The 24,738-nt window shown below is 27.8% G+C and overlaps 2 protein-coding genes and 3 long non-coding RNA genes across 10 annotated transcripts; 3 read left to right on the forward strand and 2 right to left on the reverse strand.

The window, feature by feature from the left end:
* The first annotated feature begins 468 nt into the window (after window positions 1-468).
* On the forward strand, window positions 469-3,911 carry LOC123273281. Its single transcript, XR_006511283.1, has 5 exons — window positions 469-558; window positions 645-953; window positions 2,675-2,951; window positions 3,418-3,616; window positions 3,784-3,911. It is a non-coding gene; the product is annotated as an uncharacterized LOC123273281 (long non-coding RNA).
* On the reverse strand, window positions 481-8,816 carry LOC123273200. Its single transcript, XM_044740526.1, has 12 exons — window positions 7,519-8,816; window positions 6,073-6,225; window positions 5,927-5,995; window positions 5,782-5,856; window positions 5,140-5,262; window positions 5,011-5,073; window positions 4,758-4,826; window positions 4,504-4,653; window positions 4,351-4,443; window positions 3,761-4,078; window positions 3,428-3,626; window positions 481-551 (listed from the first exon to the last, which is right to left on the reverse strand). Exons 1-12 carry the CDS (start codon window positions 8,485-8,487, stop codon window positions 481-483), a joined length of 2,352 nt encoding a protein of 783 aa, XP_044596461.1. The 5' UTR covers window positions 8,488-8,816.
* LOC123273264 lies at window positions 6,123-16,673 on the forward strand. Of its 4 annotated transcripts, XR_006511275.1 has the most exons (9): window positions 6,123-6,235; window positions 12,386-12,431; window positions 12,501-12,624; window positions 12,700-12,881; window positions 13,181-13,279; window positions 14,161-14,470; window positions 14,716-14,949; window positions 15,352-15,501; window positions 16,135-16,416. XR_006511275.1 is itself a non-coding variant. In XM_044740644.1 (7 exons), exons 3-7 carry the CDS (start codon window positions 12,801-12,803, stop codon window positions 16,198-16,200), a joined length of 630 nt encoding a protein of 209 aa, XP_044596579.1. In that variant the 5' UTR covers window positions 6,123-6,235; window positions 12,386-12,431; window positions 12,501-12,800; the 3' UTR covers window positions 16,201-16,673. The 4 variants fall into 4 exon arrangements, 1 of the variants encoding a protein (XP_044596579.1); XR_006511273.1 differs by having other exon boundaries at window positions 12,501-12,881; XR_006511274.1 differs by lacking the exon at window positions 6,123-6,235 and adding an exon at window positions 11,523-11,673 and having other exon boundaries at window positions 12,501-12,881.
* On the reverse strand, window positions 9,578-11,164 carry LOC123273299. Its single transcript, XR_006511305.1, has 2 exons — window positions 10,934-11,164; window positions 9,578-9,799 (listed from the first exon to the last, which is right to left on the reverse strand). It is a non-coding gene; the product is annotated as an uncharacterized LOC123273299 (long non-coding RNA).
* Window positions 16,674-17,127: 454 nt separating the features above from the next.
* Window positions 17,128-22,075, forward strand: LOC123273290. Of its 3 annotated transcripts, none has more exons than XR_006511296.1 (4): window positions 17,128-17,535; window positions 17,604-17,687; window positions 18,289-18,473; window positions 21,320-22,075. It is a non-coding gene; the product is annotated as an uncharacterized LOC123273290 (long non-coding RNA). The 3 variants fall into 3 exon arrangements; XR_006511294.1 differs by having other exon boundaries at window positions 21,334-22,075; XR_006511295.1 differs by having other exon boundaries at window positions 17,128-17,420; window positions 21,334-22,075.
* Window positions 22,076-24,738: the final 2,663 nt, after the last annotated feature.

The raw sequence follows: 24,738 nt of genomic DNA on the forward strand, positions 1-24,738 counted from the left end.
ACTTTTATCTACTGTGTACGCACAACACACATGTTTGACACTCGCTCTAAGACTGCCGTTGAATAAAGAAAGTGGAAATTCGATAGCCGGAAATACTATCATAAGTAAAAGACGTCACTGGCAAATCATAAGATTTAAAAAGTAACCCATCGAATAAAACAACTCCAAGCAAATCTATCATAAAATTATCTCAGTTATTATTTAAATTGCATAAATATTAATTAGAGACGCGTGTAAATATATTTTTGAAATTGCGCAAAAGAGAGCGTGATCAATCAATCGCGGTTTATTTTTATTTCCCAGCTACAGAAGTAATAATAATAATAATTAAACATATAATATAATAGTTCATTTCATAATAACGTTTAATTATTGCAATAAAAAAAATTAATTAACAGCACCGACAAATTTATAAATATTTTTAGTTTTTTACATAACACGTGCGAGTGTGTTACGATGCATAATATAATACTTTTTACCTCATCTGTTGACGATCCAAGTACTTTCTCCGATTGAATGCTTCTGATTAGTCTCCATTGATTCGATTAAGTCTGAAAAGTATTTATTTATATTATAAATGAAGTAATGTAACACTATTGATTAATCCTCGGTATGATTTAATCACTACCTTTCACCTTTTTCAGAAAAGAAGTTACCAAGCGTACTTTAGGACGAAGCACATCATCTTCTTGTTTTCGAAACTAAAAATGTCCCGGTGTGGTAGATGCAAATAGAAAGTTCCTGATATCAGGGCGACTTATGCAATTTGCCTGCATGAATATTAATTAAAACTATTGAGCGTGCAGCGATTAAATAGAAAAAACAAATAAATAAATGGATGTAGGATGCCCAAGACCTTCGACCTTGTCGAGTTACCAACGACCTTACTGAGTTATGTCGACCTTTCACTTGTTGATCCGAATCATCCTTTAGATCCCAGATGTTATAAAAAGGTCAGTTAACTTGTTTGATTTATCTTGATCAATTGATTGTCTATTATTATCATTTTATTTTATATAATCATTTATTATTTTATTTCAAAGATTTTTCTTTGATGATTTATTGAAGAAATAATTAATTTATGATTTTATTAATGAACTTTGTATTTAACGCAGATTCTAGATCACATTCTGGTATTTTTTTTTTTTTTTTTTTTTTTTTTTTATAAAATTGACCTAAATCTTGAGAAAAATTTCAGTTTTTTAATTTTTAATTAAATAATTAATATAAATAATTAAGTATTTATTTAATTTAATAAAAAATTTTTAACTTGAGTTATAAAAATCAGTTTAAAAAAAATTTTTCATTAATTTTTAGCGAAAAAATTTAAGCAAAAAATAGAATAAATTTAAGTCTTGTTAGCTTTATGGACCGAGTAATAAAACAAAGTATAATGTAAAATAATAATATTTAGTATGGTAATGTTAACAAGTGATTTTCTAATCCTAGTGCCCAAAGGTGTTTGTAGTTTATGATATTGTACTATTATTGTGCATGCGTGAGCCGCGTTCTAGTTATTACAGTTATGATCTCGCAATCTTGGTTGGGCATAAGCCACAGAAGCCTTTCAATGTCCGTCTGAAGTGTATTATATTATATGGACATACACGTGGATGTAAAGTAGCTTGCTTGGTACATTACAACGTATTATTGCATCGAGAAAAAGCTGCCGAGATTTTATAATTGATGCAAGTCAATGACCCGGGATTGAGACCCGGATTGCTACAGAATTTAGAGAAAGGAATTATATTTTGATTTTTTTTTTTATTATTAATATTGCTGACCGGTCAAGTAAAAATCTTTTCCTTTCAATTTTTATTAAAAAAAAAAATATTAATTTTTACTTAAAATTTAATTAAATAAAAAAAAAATTTTTTTTTGCTTGATTAAAAAACAATTCTTCAAATTGATTTTTTTTATTTAAAAAAAAATATAAAAAATTAATATTTTATAATAAAAAAAATAATAAGTATTGTTTTTTTAAAACTAAAATATAAAAATCGCTAATTTCAAAATATGTTCAAAGAATTCCACACTTATTAATTTAATTACTGCCATTAATACAATTATTAAATTTTTTAATAAAAAAAATTATCAAAGACTCGGGGAATTTTTTACATTAAAGAATAAATATTCATGAAAGAATAATAAATAATCCGCAAAAAATAACGAGGTCAGTGAATCGTCTCTAGTTCGCCTTCAAAGACAGACACGATTATTATTACATATTAATATATTTAACCTCAAGCCATTAGATGGATGATTCGCGATCTTCGATTTCGAAATAACGATATAACGATACAAATAGATTGGATGCATAATTAAAATTAAAACCCGGTAAAAAGCAATTTCTTAATAATAAAATAAGACATAACTAACGAATAACTAATAAAATCAGCATATCTGCCAAATTAATGGCGTGTTTAGATAATTTACTGCCGTCTAGATTTAAATATTAATCTATTGCACAATATAATTTTAATGTAAATAAATTAACTGCTTTCACGTGTGATGAACAGATCTCAAATTTTATAACCCGTAATTTATTTTTTTCTATTCATTTATTATAATTTATTTTTTTTATTTTTATTGCAAAAGATGTTTACTCGCAGATAATATAATTTCGCAATTTATTAATATTTTTGCTAATAATAAATATGTTTTTTATTTTCAGATTCAGATACTTAATTGAGTGGCAAAACGAAGAAATGTTTGTTCCACTTAGTGGGATTAACTATTAATTATAATTGATGTAAAAATATAAATTTGGTGGTCTTAAAAATTACCGACTGTTTAAAAGCAATAAAACAATAAAATAAGCAACAACAATTAGAATAAATGTTAAGAGACGTGATGAGTGAAAAGAAAGTATAATGGCTTGATAAATATTAAATAAATATGTCCGTGAGAAAGTCAAAAGATCAAGAATCAAGATGCTGTTGATGAAAGTGGTAGCAATATTTATTTTATTTATTTACCATATTACTTAAAATATTCATTATTTTTTCATTATTTTAAATTATAGAGATATATATAATGTATAATAAATTATAAATAGTGTAAAGTATATTATACATGCAGTATAAGATTAACACGTAACATGTTGATAAACGTAATGATAGGCGTGGTTGAGAATCTATTGCTCGGACGTGATACCACCGAATGCAAGATACATAAGAGTTTGCCTAATGTACCACCGTTACTATTACTCTTATTCTTATTATTACAATCACTACTTCCGTGTCACCCGGACATGGTATGTTGCTTTACACGTCAGTGGTCACGCGACACATTCTGTTATATATATTTACATTTAACTCATAATTCTAAGAATCGATTTCTTCTTTTGTAAAAAATTTAATTTTATATTTTTCAATTTTAAAAAAATATTTATCAAATTTTTTTATCTAATTTAAGGACAACTAACCAGAAGCTTGGGTATAGTGACCTGTTGGCGGTCCGTAAGAAGGAGCAGGTGGAGAATCGCTGGACGCTGAAGAAGCTCCTACGATTCCAAAGACCGCGTTGATCACTGTAGATACCAGGGAAATTCCACCTCCTAGAAGCTCCTTCACTGTGTTTCCTATTAAACTCAGAGGATTTACTGTATTTGCAGGTACTCCGTACTAAAACAAAATTTTTTATTAAAATTAAAATTTTATTTTTAATTTTTTATTAAAATTAAAAATTTTTTTTTAATTTTAATTTTTAATTTTTTATTAAAATTTCAAATAATTTTTTATGATAAAGAAGATATTACATTTCCATTATTATTCGCTGCAGCTGGAACTAATCCTGTGTGTTGATTATAAGGGCTCGGTGGAGTAGGACCAGGCCTGAATTGCTGAGTTTGACTCGCGGGTCGCGACGGAGCCGCGAATTGTTGGTACTGAGGCCGGTATTGTTGGTACTGGGGGTAATTTGAAGCTGATTGTTGGTACTGCGGGTAGTTAGAAGTAGGCTGCTGATTTTGAGGGTACTGTGCTGGGGGTTGTTGATGCTGATATTGCGGAGGAGATACGTAAGGTCTTACTGTTGATCCTATATTCACTGTCGCTGCTTGATTGTTTGGTCGTCTCTGAAATTTTTTGATAATTTTCATTTATCAAATTTTCTTTAAAATTTAAACTTATAAAAAAATTTTCAAATACTTTATAAAATTTATTAACTGTTAGTAATTTTTTATTCGATAATTTAATAAATATTTATTAATAATTAATTAATAAATATTTAGAATAAAAAAAAAAATTAATTTATTAATAGTTAATAAATTCTTTTAGTGCATAAAAAATTACTGAAGAAATGTTTTTAAATAAATTATTGTCGAATTTATTATAAAATAAATCTTACAATAATAAAAGGACTATTTAAAGGCGGTCCTGGTGATGGTCTTCCAGGAAAAATAACATTATCATTTATTGAAGAAGCTGGTCGTTGAAGATTCTAAAAATAAAATTAACAAATTAATTAATTATTAATAATCAAATCATGAAAAATACCTACAGCACCGTAAGGTTGAGCTTGATCATGAGGAGTATTTGAATCCGAAGAGCCGCCACTCAATCCTGCGCTAGTTCCTGAGATTACTCCGGTCAAGACAGCTCCAACAAGAGCTCCAACATCTAATCCTCCCGGCAGACCGGGTTTTAACTCCTAAAAAGCCGTATAATAATAAAAACATTAAAATACATCAATTAAAGGATAAAAGTCTGGCATTTTAAAAGTTTAAAAGAGATTAAATAATAATAAAAGTTAACCCGTAATAGCGCGGCGGCTGTTCCGGCGATTACTATGGCAAGAGGAGACATCCCGCTGGGCTCTTGTGGCTGAAAAATATAATAATACAATATTCTAATGTCACCTGGTGAAATACTATCATAAAAATGTCGCTATAAAATTATGAAAGAGCGATATTGGAGTTTATTAGCATGGCAGGTGAATTTCATACTTTGATAGTTTAGACCTTGAGCAATCGTTTATTATTTTTATAGATACTTATGGATATATTACCGTACTAAGAGGTCCTGTGATTGCCGCAAGCAATGCACCCAAGGAAGATCCTTCGGTCGGAGGCTACAAACGGTTTTAATTATTTGTTTTTATGAGTTATCTTTTTTTTTAGTGTGAGTTTATATTTACATTACTGATTGCTCGCACGAGGGGTCCGATTACCGGAGCGAGTACTGGCCCGATAAATGGCGCAAGGAGACTGAATATTGGTCCGATTAATGCGCTAAGATCTATTCCTTGGCCATCTGGTCCCTGAAATTATTAAAAAGGAATTAATTTTTTTCAATATTGAAAGAAGAAATAAAAATTTAGGTGATGTATAATTTAATTTAATTTTTAAAAATTATCATAAATTTTCTATTGATAGAAAAATTTATCAGAAAAAATAACAATTTTAATTAATTTTTGTATCAAGAAGTTTTTTTTAATAAAATTTTATTTTTTTTTTTATCAAAATAAAAAAATTTTAAATGAAGAGCAAAAAATTATTTAATTTTTAATTTTAAAATATTTTGATACAAAAATTTATTTTTTATCAAAAATTTTTTCATTTTGAAATTTTTTGAGCTGAAAAAAAAATTAATTTTTTTATCAGAGTCTGTTAAATACAAAATAATTATTATGGGAAGTAAAGTAATAAAATAATAATGATAATAATTGAATAAATTTTTCACAACTTTTACATTCTAAATTCCTGAACTTCCTAAAAAAATAATCTAAAATTACGTTACTTTCACTAGCATTGGCAAGTTCATCAGAACTTATACTCACATTAACAATTTTAGTAACCACAGGAACGATCATATCAATTAATTCCTTCGCCCCGCCATTCCCGTCTTCGTCAGGCTGGAATCCAAAGTAAATATAATCATTAGAATAATCACCAGAATCATGCATGGGATAATGAGCAAGTTACCTCGGAAAGACCTGCAAGAATCGGAATACCAGCTTGGAGAATTTCAATTAAGTCTGCATCGCTCTCAGGCTGCAATTGTAATTAGTAAATCAATCAATCAATCAACAGATAGTGTGAGAATAAATAATGATTTATCATCAACTTACATCACTGAGATCTTCGAGAATGGGCAGCGCAAGGGGCAGCAAGTCTGCGACGGAGCCCAGAGATCCTCCATCTTCTTCCTCGTCATCATCATCCAGCTCATTTTCAAACTCCTGTCGCTGGAAGGAATCTTCGCTCGACGGCCGGGGAGGCACCTACGACAAAGTAAGTCTAAACTATAACATCAGGAATATAATGAAAAGAAAGTATGAATTGTGACTAGTGATAATATTATTTAATCAACCGCGACAGCTTCGGAGACTATAATAAAGAAAATCTTTATTGTATGTAGAATGCGGCCCGGATTACGTATGCATGAGTGCCGTCTAAAGTCCAATAGCTCGTTGCATAATTTGTGCTTCTGCCCTCAGTCTTCTTGATTGATCTTCCTTGAGTAATGGATCAATAACTTCTATGTCAACGTTCAAATTATAAATTGAAAGTTTTCTTTGGAAATTATTATAGACAAGGAAGACTATTTTTTTTAATATGTATAATTTAGATTTGGAATTTTAAATTAGAAATATTTTACGTCGTTGTTATAAGAATAAAAATTATTTTATTTGAACTACTTTACTTTTAAAAAATAGAAGAAAACTTGGATTTTTAATTTGAAATTTTTGTATTATTTATATTGTTAATTTTATGGAAATTTTAAGATAAATTGAAAAAATTTTTAATAATTTATTATCTATATAATCTAAAATAAAATTATTTGAATTTTTTTACTCAAAAAAAAAATAGAAGAAAACTTGAATTTTTAATTTGAAACTTTTTTATTATTTAAATTGTTAATTTTATGGAAGTTTTAAGATAAATTGAAAAAATTTTTAATAATTTATTATCTATACAATCTAAAATAAAAGTATTTGAATTTTTTTACTCAAAAAAAATAGAAGAAAACTTGGATTTTTAATTCGAAATTTTTTTATTATTTTAACTGTTAATTTTAAAATAAATTGAAAATATTTTTAATAATTTTTATATTTTTGCATAGCAGTAAAATAATTTTTTTTATTTGAATTTTTTAACTCTAAAAAAAAGAAGAAAGCTAAATTTTTGAACTTGAATTTTCATATTCTCCCTTAAGTAATTTTTTCAACAAAATTTAAACTAATTTATTTAAAATGCTCCAAAAAAATTTATTTAACAAAGACTATCAGAATATTTTTACTTTAAATTTAATTTACGACTTAAAAAACATCCCAAATTAGCCATATGATCTTCCAACAAGCTTCTCAAATAATTTTCAAATCCAAAATTTCGACTAATTAAAACTCCAAGTAATCAATCAAACCAAAAAAATCATCAGGTATACAAAAAAAATTCAAAAAACTCCATAATAATCTCAATAATCTTTATTTATTCAACATTATTCAATACAATTCAACTTATCTTCTTCTTATCCACTAAACTAACAACAAACTTAATACAAATCACAAACTTACTTCGCCAAACGCAATGGGTGGTCTCAAAGGTTCTTCCCTAGGCCTTTTGGACTTGGTCCCGGCGGTGGTAGTAGCTGCTCCTTCAATCTTGTGCTTGTCAGGTCTCTTGGTCAAGCCTAGGGCCTCCAACAAGTCTCCAAGAACGGCGATTTGCCTCTTGCGAGCACTCTCTTTCTTCTTGCCATCATTCTTAACATTCGTCGAAACTTCAACTTCTTTCTTCGCGTTAGATTCTTCATGCTCATCCGAATTTTCTTTCTGGACAATTTCTTCGTCTCTAGTTATCGTGATGAATGCTTCAAAGGGAATGGCAAAGGGAATAGCACCCGAATCTCCATTATTGGAATCGTTTCTCTCCGTAGAGCTTCTGTTCTCAATCTTCACAGCTCTCGGAGCCGGAGTGGTAGTACTTGTCGTCGTAGTAACTTCCTGGCGGATGTTCTGGAAGAAATTCTTCCTTACATCGAACCCAGCAGTGGGCAACGCGTACCTGCTGCCCAAATCCCCGACAAAGAGCGGCAAATAAGCATCCGCATTGATGACCGGAGGAAAGACATCATTCCCGTAGGGGAACCAGGGATTTTCAAACCCTGGAACTGGAAGACTTCTGGTGATGGGCAACTTCTGCACGTTCTTCTCAACTTCTTCTTCTGGCTTGAGCACCATTTTGCTCTCGCTGACTTGGCTAACTTGGGGCTTGCTTTCCGAGTTCTTCTGATCAGCAACCGCTGAAGAATCTGCGGCCAATGTGATGTCAATTCTTGAGGCCATTGTCTGCATCGCGTTTTTCACCCACGCGACCAAATCCTCCATTGAAGTTATCTTAACTGGCAATTTTATCTCGACATACTTGGAACCCGTCCTTTGGTCCTTTTCACGCGTCCTGCTGATGTTCGCAGGCACTGCTGTTACTAGAAACACATTTACTGTCACTAACAAAAACACCCACTTAGATTTTAGCCAATTCATTTTATTTTTTTGTTAATCCCAAGGCACAACGCTAGTACTATCGAAATCGAACAGTGTCTGAAAGTAGTGTATTTTTTCCTCGGGTTTTATATCAATCTGGTATCGAATTGAAGGATAGAGGTGGTTAATAAGGACCTTTGGGTCTTCCTCGAACATCACGCTTGAAAACGCTTATTTTCCATTTACCAACGTAACATACAGCCCAGGGATTGTACAACTACTTCCGTCGTCATATTTCACTGGTTTCACTGATGTTATGTTTTTTTATATATTATATTGTAGCGATATATTGATAGAAAATTCGATTACGCACGAAAAAAATTAAACTGTAATATTCACTCGGATTCCGGTTAATTTTTATAGTTTCAAACAGTAAAGCGGACATCGGGGTGGCAAAAATATAAATATTACAGAACTTAATGTAGAAAGTATAAAAGCCACAATTTATAATTTAATATCCAAAATAAGTGATTAGTAGCTGTCACTATAGTAAATAACGACTCTTTCATCTTAAAAAATTACAGTTTCCAACAGTAAAAATTGCCATTTCAATATATAGTCCATATTATGAGGAGAAGGGGAACTTAGATGAAAGAGAAGGGGGTCTCACTCTGGGAGAATTTAACATTTGAAACAGTAAAAATTATACTTTTAAAATATACATTTTACCAGTCCAAGCAAGTCAATAATTACAGTTTGATTTTTAGCGTTGCGTTTAAAATTTACCATTTTTCTTTGTAAATATTGACATTGCTTGTATTAGAAATTTACTAACTTTATTTTATACTTTTTACATATCATAAGATCATTTTTTAGGTACGAAATGATAAATATCAAAGTCTGAATTGTTAATTATTATACTTTAACATTTTAGACATTTACATAGCGAATATTACTGTTTGAAATAGTTTTTTTTTCCATGTAAAGAGTAAATTGTAACGTTTAAATGGTAAATATTATAAAGTGAATAGTAAAATTACGATTTTACTGTTTGAAATGGTAATTTTTAGCAGTTGATCATTACTTATTATAAATCGACTGTTATTTATTACAGTTTACTTTTTTCCGTGCGGAAATGAACGAAATTTTCAGTTTTTAAATTAGTATGATGAATCATTTATCGGCGATTTTTTTACCCAGTTGGTTTCTATTTTTATAAGAGATTTTAATGAAGTTAATCATGAGAATGTTGCGAGTATATTTTACATTATTTAGTTTGTCACACAATTGTCAACTAGGTTTTGCTTGTGTTTAAATGACTGTGACTAATTGGTCTGGTTGGGTAGTTACTTAACTGACAGTTACAATTTTCCTGTTCATCATAGTAAAATAGGATTAATTGTGAGAGTTTCGCGTTCGACAATTTGTTTAGTATATGAAATTTTTGAGCTTAACAATCATTTGTCGATGAATCATCTTCTTTGTAAATGAACATTTGGTGAAGAAATATAAGTATAAATATTAAAATTTTTTTAATAAATAAATTACAGGAAAAAAAATTTATTAAATAAATTTTATATTTAGAAGCTCTAAAAAATTATAAATGCAACTTTTTTAAAATAATTTTATAGACTTAGATAATTTTTAAATAAAAATCAAAAAATTGTCAAGGGTCTGCTAATTTCAGTGTCATTTATTAAAAAAGAAATTATTCAAAAATCCCCGGTAATTATTTACAAGTAGAGCCAACCATTTTAATTTTTATTTTTTTGAACGAAATTTCTATTTGATTTTATTGATATATATTTTTTTTTGAAAAATTCATAAAAAATGAACAATAAAAAAAAAAAAAAGTTGATTATCACAATTTTAACAAATTTTCAAAAAAATTTATAAATTTTTTTGAAAATTGTGATATTCAACTTTTTTCTTTTTAATTGCTCGTTTTTTATTTACTTTTAAAAAAAATATCAAAAACATCAAAAAAAGATAAAATAGAAATTTTATCCAAAAACGTGAGAGCCAAAATTTTTTCAAACTTTTGAAGGCAAAAAAATGATCGAAATCTTTATTTTTTTCTTTTTTAACATTTTTTATCATAAATATGCCGTAAAAACAAGCAGAATCAAAAAAAATTTGAAAATGTTAATTTTTGACCTAGATATGGCCAAAAATAGGGTAGACTCCATTTATAAATAATTATCAAATCCCTTTTGAAGTTATATTTCTTCTCAAAACTCCAAAATTACTGCTTATAATTCAGGATCTCTCTCTTGAATAAATTATAAAAAAGTTATCATCCTAAGAATGAAAAAAGCATTATTAAAAAACGTAATTTTCTTCTTACTAAAAATTAATATTAATTACCAGAAGAGATGAAATATTTCCTGGTGATCTGATACGTAAGATCGTATTATGATTAATAATCAATTGACATGATATTTCCTGCAACCATTATTTCTCAAAACATATATTTATAATAATAATTATAACATTAAATAACTACCACATAATTTCCTTATTAACTCGTTAAAAAGTGTTGTATAATTGAATAAAGAAAAAGTATATCAAATAAAACGGGCAATCATGACCGTTTAGAAAAACTACTTGCATAAATTAATCGATTTGAAATAAAAACCCAATGACACTACTGATACTACATTAATTACGATATCACATCTTTCGTAATATCTCATACTTGCGATAACTGATTTCCTAATAAATCTTTCGTGGTTTTTTTCCTTGCTTGAGGTTATAGTTAAGTCTACAGTAAGTGGCGCCGTCTGTACTTTGGTGACAGCTAGGTGAATCACAGCTGACATATCCTTGGTCCTCGTAAATCGCTCCCTGAATGAGATTCACTACTTCCAAAAATGTCAATCCTACGAAAAATTAATAGCTTCTCTACTTTGTTCTGATAGCGAATAAATTCATCTGATATATTGTTCAATTTATCCTTTGAATACTAAGCAGCTGCAAGGTCGACAACAATCTCAACAGTTATTTTTAAACTTCAGAGTTAATAATTGTAATTATCCTGCATTAGACACTTATCAATCTCAGTTATTATTTTTATATTCTTCTTTGTATTAACTATAGCCGGCTTTCTCATTTTTAACCTAAAAATTAGAATAGATGTTTTTGTTCTGCAAAGTGCTCTGAGAAACAGGAAGATGACAATTTTAGTGCACGCAAAGTAACATTAAATGACAAATGATTGACTATGTAATTATTTTATCCAATTGCGTGAGTTTTACATACATTTTATTCAATAACAATTACACGAACCTTGATTTTTATTAATTTTTTCTGGCTTTTGGAAAATTTTTTCTAACCTTTTTTTATCGCACCTTACATTACATTTTTTTTTTGCGATAAAATAAGTAACAAATTTGTTTTCTGGATCATAAAATACATTAAAATTAATGAAAATTAAGTTAGCCGAAATTTAAAAATTGAATAATAGAAAAAATTTTTAACATGTAATTATGTAAAAATTATTGAAGATTTATAAGTGCAGTTTTTAAAAAATATTTTTTAGTTATAATTTAATAAATGTAAAGAAATCAAAAAAATAAAAACGTCGACTAACTTTAGTATTATTAAAATAAATTTATCAGGTATTTAATAATTTGTTTTAACAAATAAATTATGACCAAAAAAACTTGACATGTAGAAATTTAAAAAAACTAAAAATGCAATTAAAAAAAAAAAATATTTTTGTTAAATAAAATTGATAAATTGCTAACTTAAACGTCTTATAAAATAAAGATAACCTAAATGGGTGAAGAATTTTCATTAAGGATTTTTTCAACTATAATAAAAATTTTTTTACCACAAAGCCTCGATCTATTTACTAGAAAAAAATGAATCTGCAATTGCGGATAAGTATAAACAATTTATAATCGGTATATATTAATTATTAATGATACGCTGTTTTATATTTATGTTCTTTTAGGAATGTCGATATAGCGTAAAAGTGCGGTCCTTCTAAAATAAAAAGTGTAAGTGTTTACTGTTTTATATTTTTATTTAGTATCTAAGTCTTGAAATGTTCCTTTCTTCCTTCTCAGATCTGGAGTTAAAGCTACTGTGGATATATCGTATAGTAGAGGTGGTGGTTAAAGACTCCTCCTGCTAATAAAAGCCGCTCACTAGGCGCCTTCACATACAAACAGTCACAGACAGCCAGAGCACGTGAGCTTCATTACACTAACTGTTAATTAATTAACTATTTATTTATTTATAAAATTAACCAAAAATTATTAACAGAATATTCGGCAATTTCTAAATTATAATTCATAAAAATTATTTTAAATTGGCTAATTTATCTCGAAATTTAAATACCAGTGAGTGAATATCAGTGAGTGGCCATGAGGCTGTTAATGCTAATTCCGTGTCTAATTGTTGCGGTTAATTGCCACCCTTTGGCGCAGGATGAGTACAACTCCCAGGTAAGCGCAATTTTTAGTGAAATATTAATCTAAGATAATGATTTAATTTTATTTAATTGATAGTGAGATTTAAATCATAGCATATTAGTGTCATATACTTTCACTTGCGTTAAATATTTTTGCTGGACACTTTCTTCTAGACTCTTCGCAGTGGAAAGTAAACCCAGCATCTTTATGATTCTTTATTCTTTTTATGACCTAGTTTGTAATTTACATGTTTTATTGCTTGGAAACTGGAATTTTATATTATAAATTATTATTACTTATACTTGCATCTCTAATTTTCGTTTTCTTTTTAGGCATCTGGTTTGGCGCTGATCGAGGAGAACAATGATGCTGCGTTGAGGAGTAAGAGAACTGTTGGTGTTCTGAGACAGTTTTTCCCCGAAATTACTGAGGTAATGTTTCTGTAAATAATAATTAAATTATTTAAAATTAATGATACTGAATTTAGCCGAAATTTTTTTCAACAAATAAATTATTATAAAGTACAGTTGACTCTTGAAAACTCGAACTTCAAGGGAAGTGATAAAAACTTCGAGTTAACGAGTTTTCGGTTTAACAAAATGTTCAAAATTTGCAAGTAGACCAAAAAAATTAAAAAAACACTTTATTTGCAAGAAAATAACTTAGGGAGAAAATATACATTACAAACAAGAATATAAGAAGAATTGAAAATTACTATAAGAATTTAGCTTTGATTACTATAAGCTTGGACAGTTTGGAGAAAAACGTCTTTATATTTTACTAATCGACTTAGAGAGTTTTAATTTTAAAATTCGAGTTATAGAGTATAAATATCCCTTATCGATATTAGAAGGGAAACGATACTAAGTTCGAGTTACAGAGTCTAAATTAATTTGAGATATCGCGTATTTAAGAGTTCAGCGAAAGGGAATACAAATTTTTTTCGACTTACTGAGGATTTCGATTTAACAAAGTTCGAGTTACCGAGAATCCACTGTAGTAATTTATTATTTTTTTTTTCAAAGTCTAAAAAATAATAAATGTTTGCTAATTTCAGTTTCATTTAAATTCAGACTTCAGGGTTGTAATTTATTTATTTCTTCTTTTCACTAATAATTAAATTTTAGAATAAAATTTCTAATTTATAAAAAAAAATTATTAAATTTGCATTTAATTAATTATTAATATTTTACTAAATATTAATCATTAACCATATTTTTATATTAATAACTTTACAACCCTGCTAGACGATAGTTGACCTAAAAATGAAGTAAAAAAATAGGTTATATGTAGATATAATAAAAAATTTTAGATGATTGATAATATAGTCAACAAGATAGTCTCCGAGGTGATAAAAGTAGTGGGTCCAACCGTAATACAGGACGTACTTGGCGGAAACCGAAGACAAAATAACGGAAATTCAAAAACAGAAAGCGAAGGCAGTGAAGTAACAATAGAAGTGCCAGCCGATTTCTTCGGAGACTCCGAAAGCGATTCTGACGTAGCGGACATTAATAACAAGGATAATTTTGGTAAAGTTAATATCCCGTTGCCGACCTTCGAGACCACCCAAGTTACCGGCAAGGGAATCGGTAACGTGGAGGAAGGACTTACCACTGAAGGTCGAGTTCAGTTAAATTACCTAGATCACTACACGGCATCGGTCATTAAAGAGTCATTACTTTTTCTCTACTTATTTTTTCTATCACCTCGGAGAACCTGTGTTTAACAACTAAGTCATTATTAACCATCTGAAGCCATGCAGATTCAGTGTCATTTTGTGTTTTCTGTATTAACTTTTTTATTTTTTTATTATTGATCATCAGATCGTTGTTTATTATTTACTAATATTAAGTTTTGATTTTAGAACCGACGGGTACTCCATCAGGATATGGATATAGCCGAGTCAGAGAACAAGGAAGTAAGAGTAGCGTTCGACGATTCAGATCTCGCGACAAACGAAGCTGGAGCGGATCTCACCTCTCTGGACGATATCGAAATCGGAGACGACGAGAATCGAAACAAAAGATTTAGTGGCGGAAATGGAGAGTCTGGAGGCAGTAGCGGGGGATCTGGAAATTTTATTTTTGATATTATTAGAGTAAGAATTATTATTATTTTTATAACAAGTAATTATTTTATTTTGTGAAAGACATTTTATGTGAAACATATTTTTTTCCAAGTAATATTTTTTTTTGAAACTGTAGTTTCTAAAGAACAGAAAAATATCTTAATCGTCAATTACAATAAACAAAAATTTAATTAAAAAATTCCACTTGTGAAAATTAAATAAAATTATTAGTGGAAATTTTTTTTATTGTAATTGATTTTTTGTAAAAATTTAAAGTTGTCAACTAACTTTACTCTCATATTTTTATTAATTAATTTTACTATTCAATTTTATATAAAAAATTTCTGTTATATGTTCTTTAAAAAGTGAAATTTTTTAAACCTGTATTTTTTATAATTAAGAAAAAGATATTAATAGCAATTTTTTTTTCAGTTGATCGCAGGCAGTGGGTCATCATCACCACCAAGTGAAGATCATACCCATGGAAAACACGAACCCGATGAAGCAGTTCCCGGACCAGCGACACGATTTTTAGTGATCGCAAACCGAGGGATTGCAAATCTGATCCAAGATCTTATTCTTGTAAGTTTCGCAACCAGGAGGATTGAATTAGTTAATTTTATAATTAAATGATTTAATTCATACGATGATACTTTATCAATAGTTTCGCAATAGATTATGATTTATTTAGAAATTTCGCTCGCGGGTACAATTATAAAGAACGATATAATTTGAAATTCATGATTAGATTCCTCTTGCGGTGACATATTTTTAATTATGTATAAAATTTAGTCTTGGTATTTCCTATAATTTTTTGTCTTGTCTTGTAATTACTAAATTATAAATTAATATATAGAATTGTTGAGTATGAACAACCGGGTCGACAGCCGTTCTACATATATTAAACGTGAATTGTGCAATGGCGGTAGGTCGAATCGATGGAAAGCAAAAATGTTGCCGTACAGACTTTCTCTATTAAATAGCGTCTGACTTGTGTATGACCACCAGTACAGATCTGGAGGGGTGCGTTACGCAATAAAGCTAGTCTCCAGTTAGAGCTTAGGTGGGTCGAGAGTAGGAGACAGGGGGTAGCATTTATATGTGATAATGATAACAGAAATTAATTAAATCTATGAGTAAGAATTAAATGAAAGTGAGTAACTGTGAGGTAATTTATATTTATATTTATGTACTAATTAAAAATTTATTTTTCAGCGCATTGCGGCTACGAGCGAGCGATTCGTCAACTTCAAAGCGCGACTGATTACTTCGATTATCTGAGGAAGTCTAGGAGCTGTTGTTAGACAGCTAAACCGGATTAAAAATAGATAATATTTTTTTACTGATGGATCCACTGTCAGATCGCAGGTACGACGTTGACTGCTCCTCCTCGTCCCTTGTTCCTGGGATCTCCTGCTGTCTTAGTCCATCGCTTATGAATAAATACAATTGATTAGCTTAATAAATGATGATTAAATGCCTGCCATTTTTTATACGGTTATAAACTACAGAAAATATGTTAGAAAGATAAGAGATTGAATAATGTACATATATAGAAATTCACACGTCACTGCCTTTCTCTTCTTTATTTTTTTTTAAATGACTATTTTACGGCTATGACCTCTGAGTTTCGTTGATATCATTTTTTAATTATTAATTAATTAAATTTATTTTTTGAATATATGCTCAATATCATATTATATTATTTTATGTTATATTTTATATTTTTTTTTTTTTTGTTGATTTATATAAATTTTATTTTTTATGTTTGCCATCGGGACTTTTCCGAAGACATAAATTGTATTATAATAAATGGATGGTTTTTATTTTATTTTATTGTAATATATATATACATTTTTATATTGGATTAAATTAAGTGTAATAATGGAAATAAATTTTCTTATAAACATTATTGTTACTATATTTTTAAAAATAAAAATTTTTTATTTTATTTTAAAGAATCAGCTATCTGAAAATTTTTTCAGATTTTTATAAAAAATTATTTTTAATAATTATCATGAAAAAATTATTTATAATTATTATTATCATAAAAATTAAAAAAAATTCAAAAGTCTTAATTTTATTTTTATAAATTTTGTAAAAAAAATTTTTCCCGCATAAAAAAAAACAAAATTCAGCGCGCAGCGCCACCTGTCACATAAACTAAGAACTTCTTCCAAGTTCAGTTTCGCCGCGAGTTCTCAACAAGTATCCACCATACTAACCACCTTATCATCAACAAATAATAAATTTTCACACATTTCTTCACTCCAAGATATTCAAACTCTGAAAAAAGGCCAAAAGCAATTAACCTGAATATAAAATCAATGGAGATCTTTAAAAATTGACCTCAATGAACCCGTTTCCTTGAAATGAAAAAAAAAACAACTGATTTTTTTATCAACTACAAAAGCAAGATCCACCTGGACAAACAACTCGAGCAGCATTGACGTTAATTATTTATTTATCGACGCATTCAATTGAAAACTGATCTATCTAAGGTAGGTGACCTCAATAAGTTACATAACAGATTGGAAGTTGGATTGATAAACACAGTGAAGAAAGGAGAAAGCGGGAGGGGCTATGGGTGACTTGGAGCCGCGTCCTTGTAGATCGGTTAGTTCTAAGCGCATTCAGTTCCCATCATCCACATTCTTACGCTTTTATTATTTCTTCTTTTACAGATTCTTGTTGTTCTATTCTCCGTCGCCGCAGCCCACAAAAAAGTGCTTTGACGGTCTTTGTGGACCAGTCACACGTGCTTGCCGGTCAGTGACCCATTAATGCCTCTTTTTCTCTAATATTCTTTTGGACTGGAAGCGATTCCGCTCCCTATTTAATTCTACGGCTTATTCTACATCTCAACCTCAACCGGGATGTTTTAGTTGTTTGGGGGCTTCTACTATTACATACTAAACTTTATGTTGCTACAACTCCGACTCATACCTCGGCACACAATGCCAATGACTTACTCAAGGTCTCCTTTCATCAACACAATAATATTATTGATATTTCCTATTTCTTCTTTGTCCTACTATAAGTGGGCCGTTGAATTTTCCCGTATAGTACGAATATGCGTACTTTACTTTGTAAGTAATCCATTTATCTGATTAGATTAAAACAAATAAAAATAAAATATAAGTACATATAAAAAAAGCCATATACGGGCTTATTTATTGACTTTTTTAAAAGCAAAATCACATAAATTCTTTATACTTTTAAATTTACATATTAAAAACTCCATATTATACATATAAGCATGTGTATGACGTTTTTTTTTTCTTCATTATGGCTCTGAAGAATTAAAAAATTTCACACGTTTTATTTACGTGATAAAAAAATTAAATTATTTTTATTATTCATTTACAGGCAGGCTGATTTTATTATAAATTATAATACATGACACATACACAACTGCATCGTGAAAGTGACGAGAATATTCGAAAATTGACTCTCACACCCAAGACTTGACCTAAATATGTTCGGTTCACATGTTAAAAGTTTGTGTCTCTGCATGTATCTAACGCGGTCGATGTGTAAGGCGACCAACACAAGTAAGTATACCTACGATAGAAACTTTTATTTCTAATTGGATAAATCTCGACCGAAAAAAAAACCCAACTTGTCTTTATTTTACCGATTACGTCATGGGTCATGGTGTTTATCAATAATAAAAATTCCGAAATAAATTAGTGAGATATCTGATGATTTTAAATCTAGGAATATTATTATTGAATTTTTCGAGGCCGAAAAGTTAAGTATTATTTTTTTTAATATTAAATATTCTAATAATTAATGGTCATTAAAATTCACAAATAGATACAAGATTCTACTGAACTAATATTTATATTTGTGGATTTTGTAAGAAGGTATAATTCACTAGATTTTAAAATGATTAGTAAATTAAAATTTAAGATTGATTTATTAATGATACAAAATTAATAAAAAATCAATTTAAATTTTTCAATCAAAAAAAAATTATTCAAAAAATTAGAAAATTAAAAAATATAAAAATTTTAAATTACCTTTTTTTTTTTAATAATTTAATAATTTTAAATAAAAATAAAAATAAATTTTGATTTTAAAAATTTTAATCACTTGTAAAATTTCAATGGATTAAATTTTTTTTATCAAAAGGAACTAAATCGACTAGTAAATATAAAGTGCGATTCTACAATGGTATTCACAAAGATAACCACATCCGTAAACAGAGTAGTCAAGTCATTCATACATGTTATATATATCACGAATAAATATGTTTACGAGTATACAATATAATAACCGGAGCGTGCTTTTCTGTGACCATACCACTTACGTAATAAATATCTCAGATATTTTTTCGAGGGATCCACGTTAGGTCACAAATCGAAAACACATTTATTTGTAAACACATCAATTATAAATAAACGCTCGTTAATTTTATTGGGGTAAAAATAATTTAATTACACGCGCAATAAATAAAATAGATAGTTTTTTTGTTTGAAATAATTGGAGTATAAAAAATTCTTACCACAATAATTGAAAATATAAATATATATTTATAAAAATAATATGTATGTCAGATAATGCTGATAAGACTTCCGGTAGGTAAATACACAACTTGTTAGTAGTTGATCCGGGTTTAACATTAATTTTAAATTATAAATAAACGTCTTATTTAATATTTTTAAAATTTTATTTTTTGTCGAAAATTTTTAATCAAGTTCATTGCTCTTTTTAAAATTTTAATTATAATTTTATTAAATAATTCTTTGATAATTTTTTAATTACAAGGTCATTTTTTTTTTTTAATAAGAATTGAAGTCATCATTTTTAAAAATTTTATTTTTTTGAATAATAATAATAAAAACAATTTTTTCAATTAGTTTTAAAATTTTTTATGATATAAAAAAATATTCTATGTTAAAAAAAAATGTTTATAATTTTTTTTTATCAAAAATATTATTCACAGAAAAATTCCATCTTTAGTTGTTTGTTATTTTCGTTAAATTTCAAGTAAACAAAATTAATAATAAAATATTTAAAATTCTACGGAATTGAATTGATTATAAATTTATCGTAATGTTTTCAAGTTTAAATATGTAATTATTCCATAAGTTTAAAGTTTACTATACAGAACATTGATAAAATAATAATTCACACTCAAAACATTGAAAAGATAACAAATTGTTTTCATAAGTACCTTAAAATAATTATTCTTAAATTAACAATAAATTTTCCATCAATCTTTCAGTCAACCAGTTTAATTATAAAAAAAAAATTTCTCGGATTTTTAAGAAATAAAAACCGACAAAATGGCGTAAAAATATTGTAAAAATTGAAAAATTCGGCACTCCAATATCTAAAAATACTCAAGAAACTCTAAACTCAATAAAGCAAAAATAGCCGTAGCCTTTGGCATTTAAGTTTCAATACAACTCCGATTGCGAGTTCTAAGGTCGTTGCGGCATAGCTTAAAACAAGTCTCGTTGAGATTGGTCAAGGTACGACACCGCTCTAGACCGTTTTTCCCCACTACGCTCTATCTACCCCCACTAGACACTTACTAACTCAATCTCTCACTCCATTCTGCCGCGCATTATACTTACATACATCCATCTATCCGTACATACATTTATATACATACTATACGTACTAATACATTATACCAACCATACAAATACACCCGCGTATCCCCAACTCGCGGCTGCGACCCCGACCCGTCATCTCTATTTCTAAATAAAAAGTCTAGTGTTATTACTCATACACCCACGGTACTCGCGTTTTCTATCATTTTTTATGATATATTTTACCCCCTTCAATTTTCACCCTTATTCGTCTTCATTTTATTTTATTAAAATTTTTTTTATCAAATTAAATCAAATAATTATTACAATTAAAATTATACAAAATTTTAAAAGTGGGAAAATTAATTTTTCTATAAATTTTATATTAATAGTTGTGAAAAAAAAAATATTTTTTTTATTCCTTAGAATTATTTTTAAATTTTTTCTTTATTATTATTATTACTATTTTTGCAATAAATTAATTTTATAAATATTTTTTCATGTTTACTATAATAATAATAATAATAATAATAATAATAATAATAATATTAATAATAAAGAAATGATTTAAAAATTATTATATGGAATAAAATAATAATACTAATAATAATAAGAATGGTGTAAAATTTTATTATTATTATTAAAAATGTAAATAATAACAAAAAATAGCACGATTCTAATAAAATTTAATTTCTTCTTCAACTTGTTCCGAATGAACTTATATCTTACCACGCGCGTCTTATTAACAATTAACATATGTACATGTATCATATATAATATATAATATAAAATATATACAATAAGCAATCGTTAATAATCCAGGACAGTTAATCTTCGAATTAATGAATGATAAGTCTTAAATGTTTAGCATACGCAGACCTGGGCCTACCATAGTTGGACACACGTCATCATGACGGTCTGACGGACTATTATCACCAGATATGTACACACGTAAATATCTTCAACTCAACTCAACTTTACACATGTATATATAAAAATGTAAATATATATAAAAGTATTGAAGACCGAAGACTGAAGGAAGAAGAAAGAAGAAAGAGGAGGAAGAATTGGTTGCCGAGAAAAAGACAAAGAAGAGAAGACACGCGCATGCAGGCCTGGCAGTCCAATGCCCCCTTGTGGGAGGTTGTCGACGTGGTTTCGACCGTCTACACGTGCAACCGCTCCACTGGGTCATTGCTCCTCATGTTCTGGCTCTCTATATCTCTTACCTTACTGTCAAACTCCGAAAGTGTATAGTATGTATTAACCCCACTCACCACTCACATACAATAATATTATATACATATATATAAAATGCTTATTGTTATTGTTATACGCCGACACTTGTCCGCGGGTTTTACTTTTTTTTTCGTCTAGTATTATGAGTTTGAATTTTATTTTAAAACTAGCCCCTTACCTAGGTTTTAAATTTTTGAGTTAACGGTTCCAGTTGCTCACTAAATTCTTCTATTCGTAGTGTTACAAAGAACTTAATTTCTTTATGTATGAGCTTTCAGCTATGCATCAGAGGCTCCTAGAGGTCTTTCAAGGCCGGACGTTTGATAATTTATAATTTAGTTTTAGTTTTAAAGCTACTTAACTAGTTAAGTCCACTATCTATTTAATTTTATTTTTTATAAACAACTTAAAATATTTTCTTCTGTCTTTAAAAAATAATAAAATCTTAAAAGACTTTTTCCTTGAAAGACCTTTTTAAAAATAAATTTTTTTATTAAAATTATTAAAAAAATTTTAATTTTCTTATTGGATTAAAAAAAAATTTTTTTTTTTGTCATTTAAGAAGAAAATAAGTGCATAATATCTGACAAGTGGATAAAACTTTTGACAAATAATTATATTTTCAAAATATTTGACATTTTTCGTTAAATTAGTATTGAAATAGTAATTTTAATAACTTTTTACTCGAGGGACGCGTGTCACCCTTGATAGCATGCACGCGCAGCTCGAGAAATAACGGGGGATGGAATCCTCCCTTTTCTGGATCCGGTATACGACAAGACATGTACAGCGACGCAATAAAACAGTGAGGGTAGATAAGAATAGCGACTTACTTATGGGATTATGAAGAAGAAAGAAGAAAAAAACAAAAAGAAGAAAAAGGATGGACGGAAGAATAAGAAAAGAAAAGAAAAGAAAAGAAATAAAGATAATAAACATTGCAGTATGCAGAGAATGAAAAGTGTGAAAGCATTAAAAAACGGCTTTATATAAACTCAAATATCAGTAATTGTAGGTAAATATTTTTATGCCCGCGATAATGTATTCTGACGATAACGAACTGGTTAATTGTATGGATATTAAATATTAATTAAATAATATTTTAATTTAAAATATTATTATACTGTTCAAACATCTAAATAATTATGTACATTTTTATCTTGTTATTAATGTGTTGTACGTTGATTTTATTTTGAGTTTATGTGTTGATATGATAGTCCGTATTATATTTAAGTTTCGGTGTTTAAATATTTTATAAATATAAAATAGATATATTATATTTATCTATATTAATATAATAAAATATAATATAATATATAGGCCAGTGCGTAAGCTCGGTCATGGACATAGAAAATAACAAGGGAGTACCGACCGCACGTGTCAGATTTTGCTTCTCTTATTTTCTTCTTTCAATTATTTGTATCTAGATATTGTTTTACTACTTAAATTGTATACATTACATTTAATTACGTTCATATATTTAGTATGTAAGAATATTTTGGAGTATTTTAAATTTGTTATTCCTAAAAATTTTAATTTTTTATTTAAATTTGTTAATCAATAATTGAAAAGAAATTTTTAAGTCTTAAAAATTTTTTTAATTTATTACTGTAATACTTTTAGATATTTTATAACAAAATGATTATTTTGTTGTTTTAACACACTGTTAATTTCCAAAGATTGTAATTATTATTTTAATCAGGTTATTGAATCTGCTTATTTTATATTTTAACATAACCGCTTTGTCAAAATATTGTAACTTGACTGTTTTTTCAACAGTATGTATATTTTTTTTTTTTTGTATTATTTTTATCTTCTGCATGTACAATTATGTGGGACAAAGCAGAAGAAGATATTAAATTTGACGCTTCCCAGAGGCACCAATAAAATTTTAAATTTTATCTACAAACATTTCAAATGATTTATAATAAAACTGTTTTTTATAGTTTGAAAATATTCATTTGATTTTTAAAAAATTACTCCGTTTCGAAACTTAATGAACGGTACTTTTATAATTATTTTATCAATAAGCGTGTATCTCATTTCTCAATAAGATTTAATATCAACATAATTCTCTCAAAACTCTTTAATTATAAATTTGAAGATTAAATTTATGATTTTGGATGTTTTTACTGAAATTCACCTGATAAAAACTTATGTATTGTTTTTCTTCCACCTCAAGTGTGGCTTACATTAAATATTATTACAATTATACAACTCAAAGTAATCAGGTCGATTTCAATGAAAAAACAAAAAAATAAATTAATAATTTACAAACCAAACACTTTTTAATTCCAACCAACATCTATAAATTATAAAAGTAATATTTTCCAAAAGAAGAAATAAAAAATTTCTTCCAAATATTTTGACTCAAAATTTAGTAATACTGAAATTATAAGACATCTGATAATTTTTTAATTAACAAATTACAGCAAGAAAAATTTATTTAAAAATTTTTCGAAGCTCTAAAAAATTGTAAGTCCAATTTTTTATAATTTTCTAGACCTAAATTATTGTTAAAGAAAAATTGTCAATTTCAATGCCTCATAAAATTGAAAATATTTATTTTACAAGACTTTTTTAACGCCCTGCAAAAAAAAAATAGTATTTTTCTAAAAACATTAATGAGTCTAAAGTTAGAAGTTACTTGATCATTTTTTTAATTTATTTAATAAATAAATTTGTTTTTAATTTTTAAAAAATTTCTAAAATTTAATGATACTGAAGTTAGCTGACAGCTGTCAATTTTTTAAATTCTTACAAAAAATCAATTACAATACTAAAAGTGATTCTAAAAATTTTCACCGATAATTTTCTTTAATTTTTACATGTGGAATTTTTTTACGGAAATTAATTTAGCATACATTTATTAATTTAAAAAATTTTTTTAATAAATTAATTATAGCAAAAAAAATTAGAAGAAAAAATTGACATGTAGAAATTTTGAAAAATTAAAAATGCAATTTTTTTTTAAATAATTTTTTGGAACAAATTTGTTTGTTAAAAAAAAAAATTAAAAAATTGTCAAGTGACT

This window comes from Cotesia glomerata, linkage group LG10 (assembly GCF_020080835.1).
Source record: "Cotesia glomerata isolate CgM1 linkage group LG10, MPM_Cglom_v2.3, whole genome shotgun sequence".
In the NCBI taxonomy this organism is placed as follows: Eukaryota; Metazoa; Arthropoda; class Insecta; order Hymenoptera; family Braconidae; genus Cotesia; species Cotesia glomerata.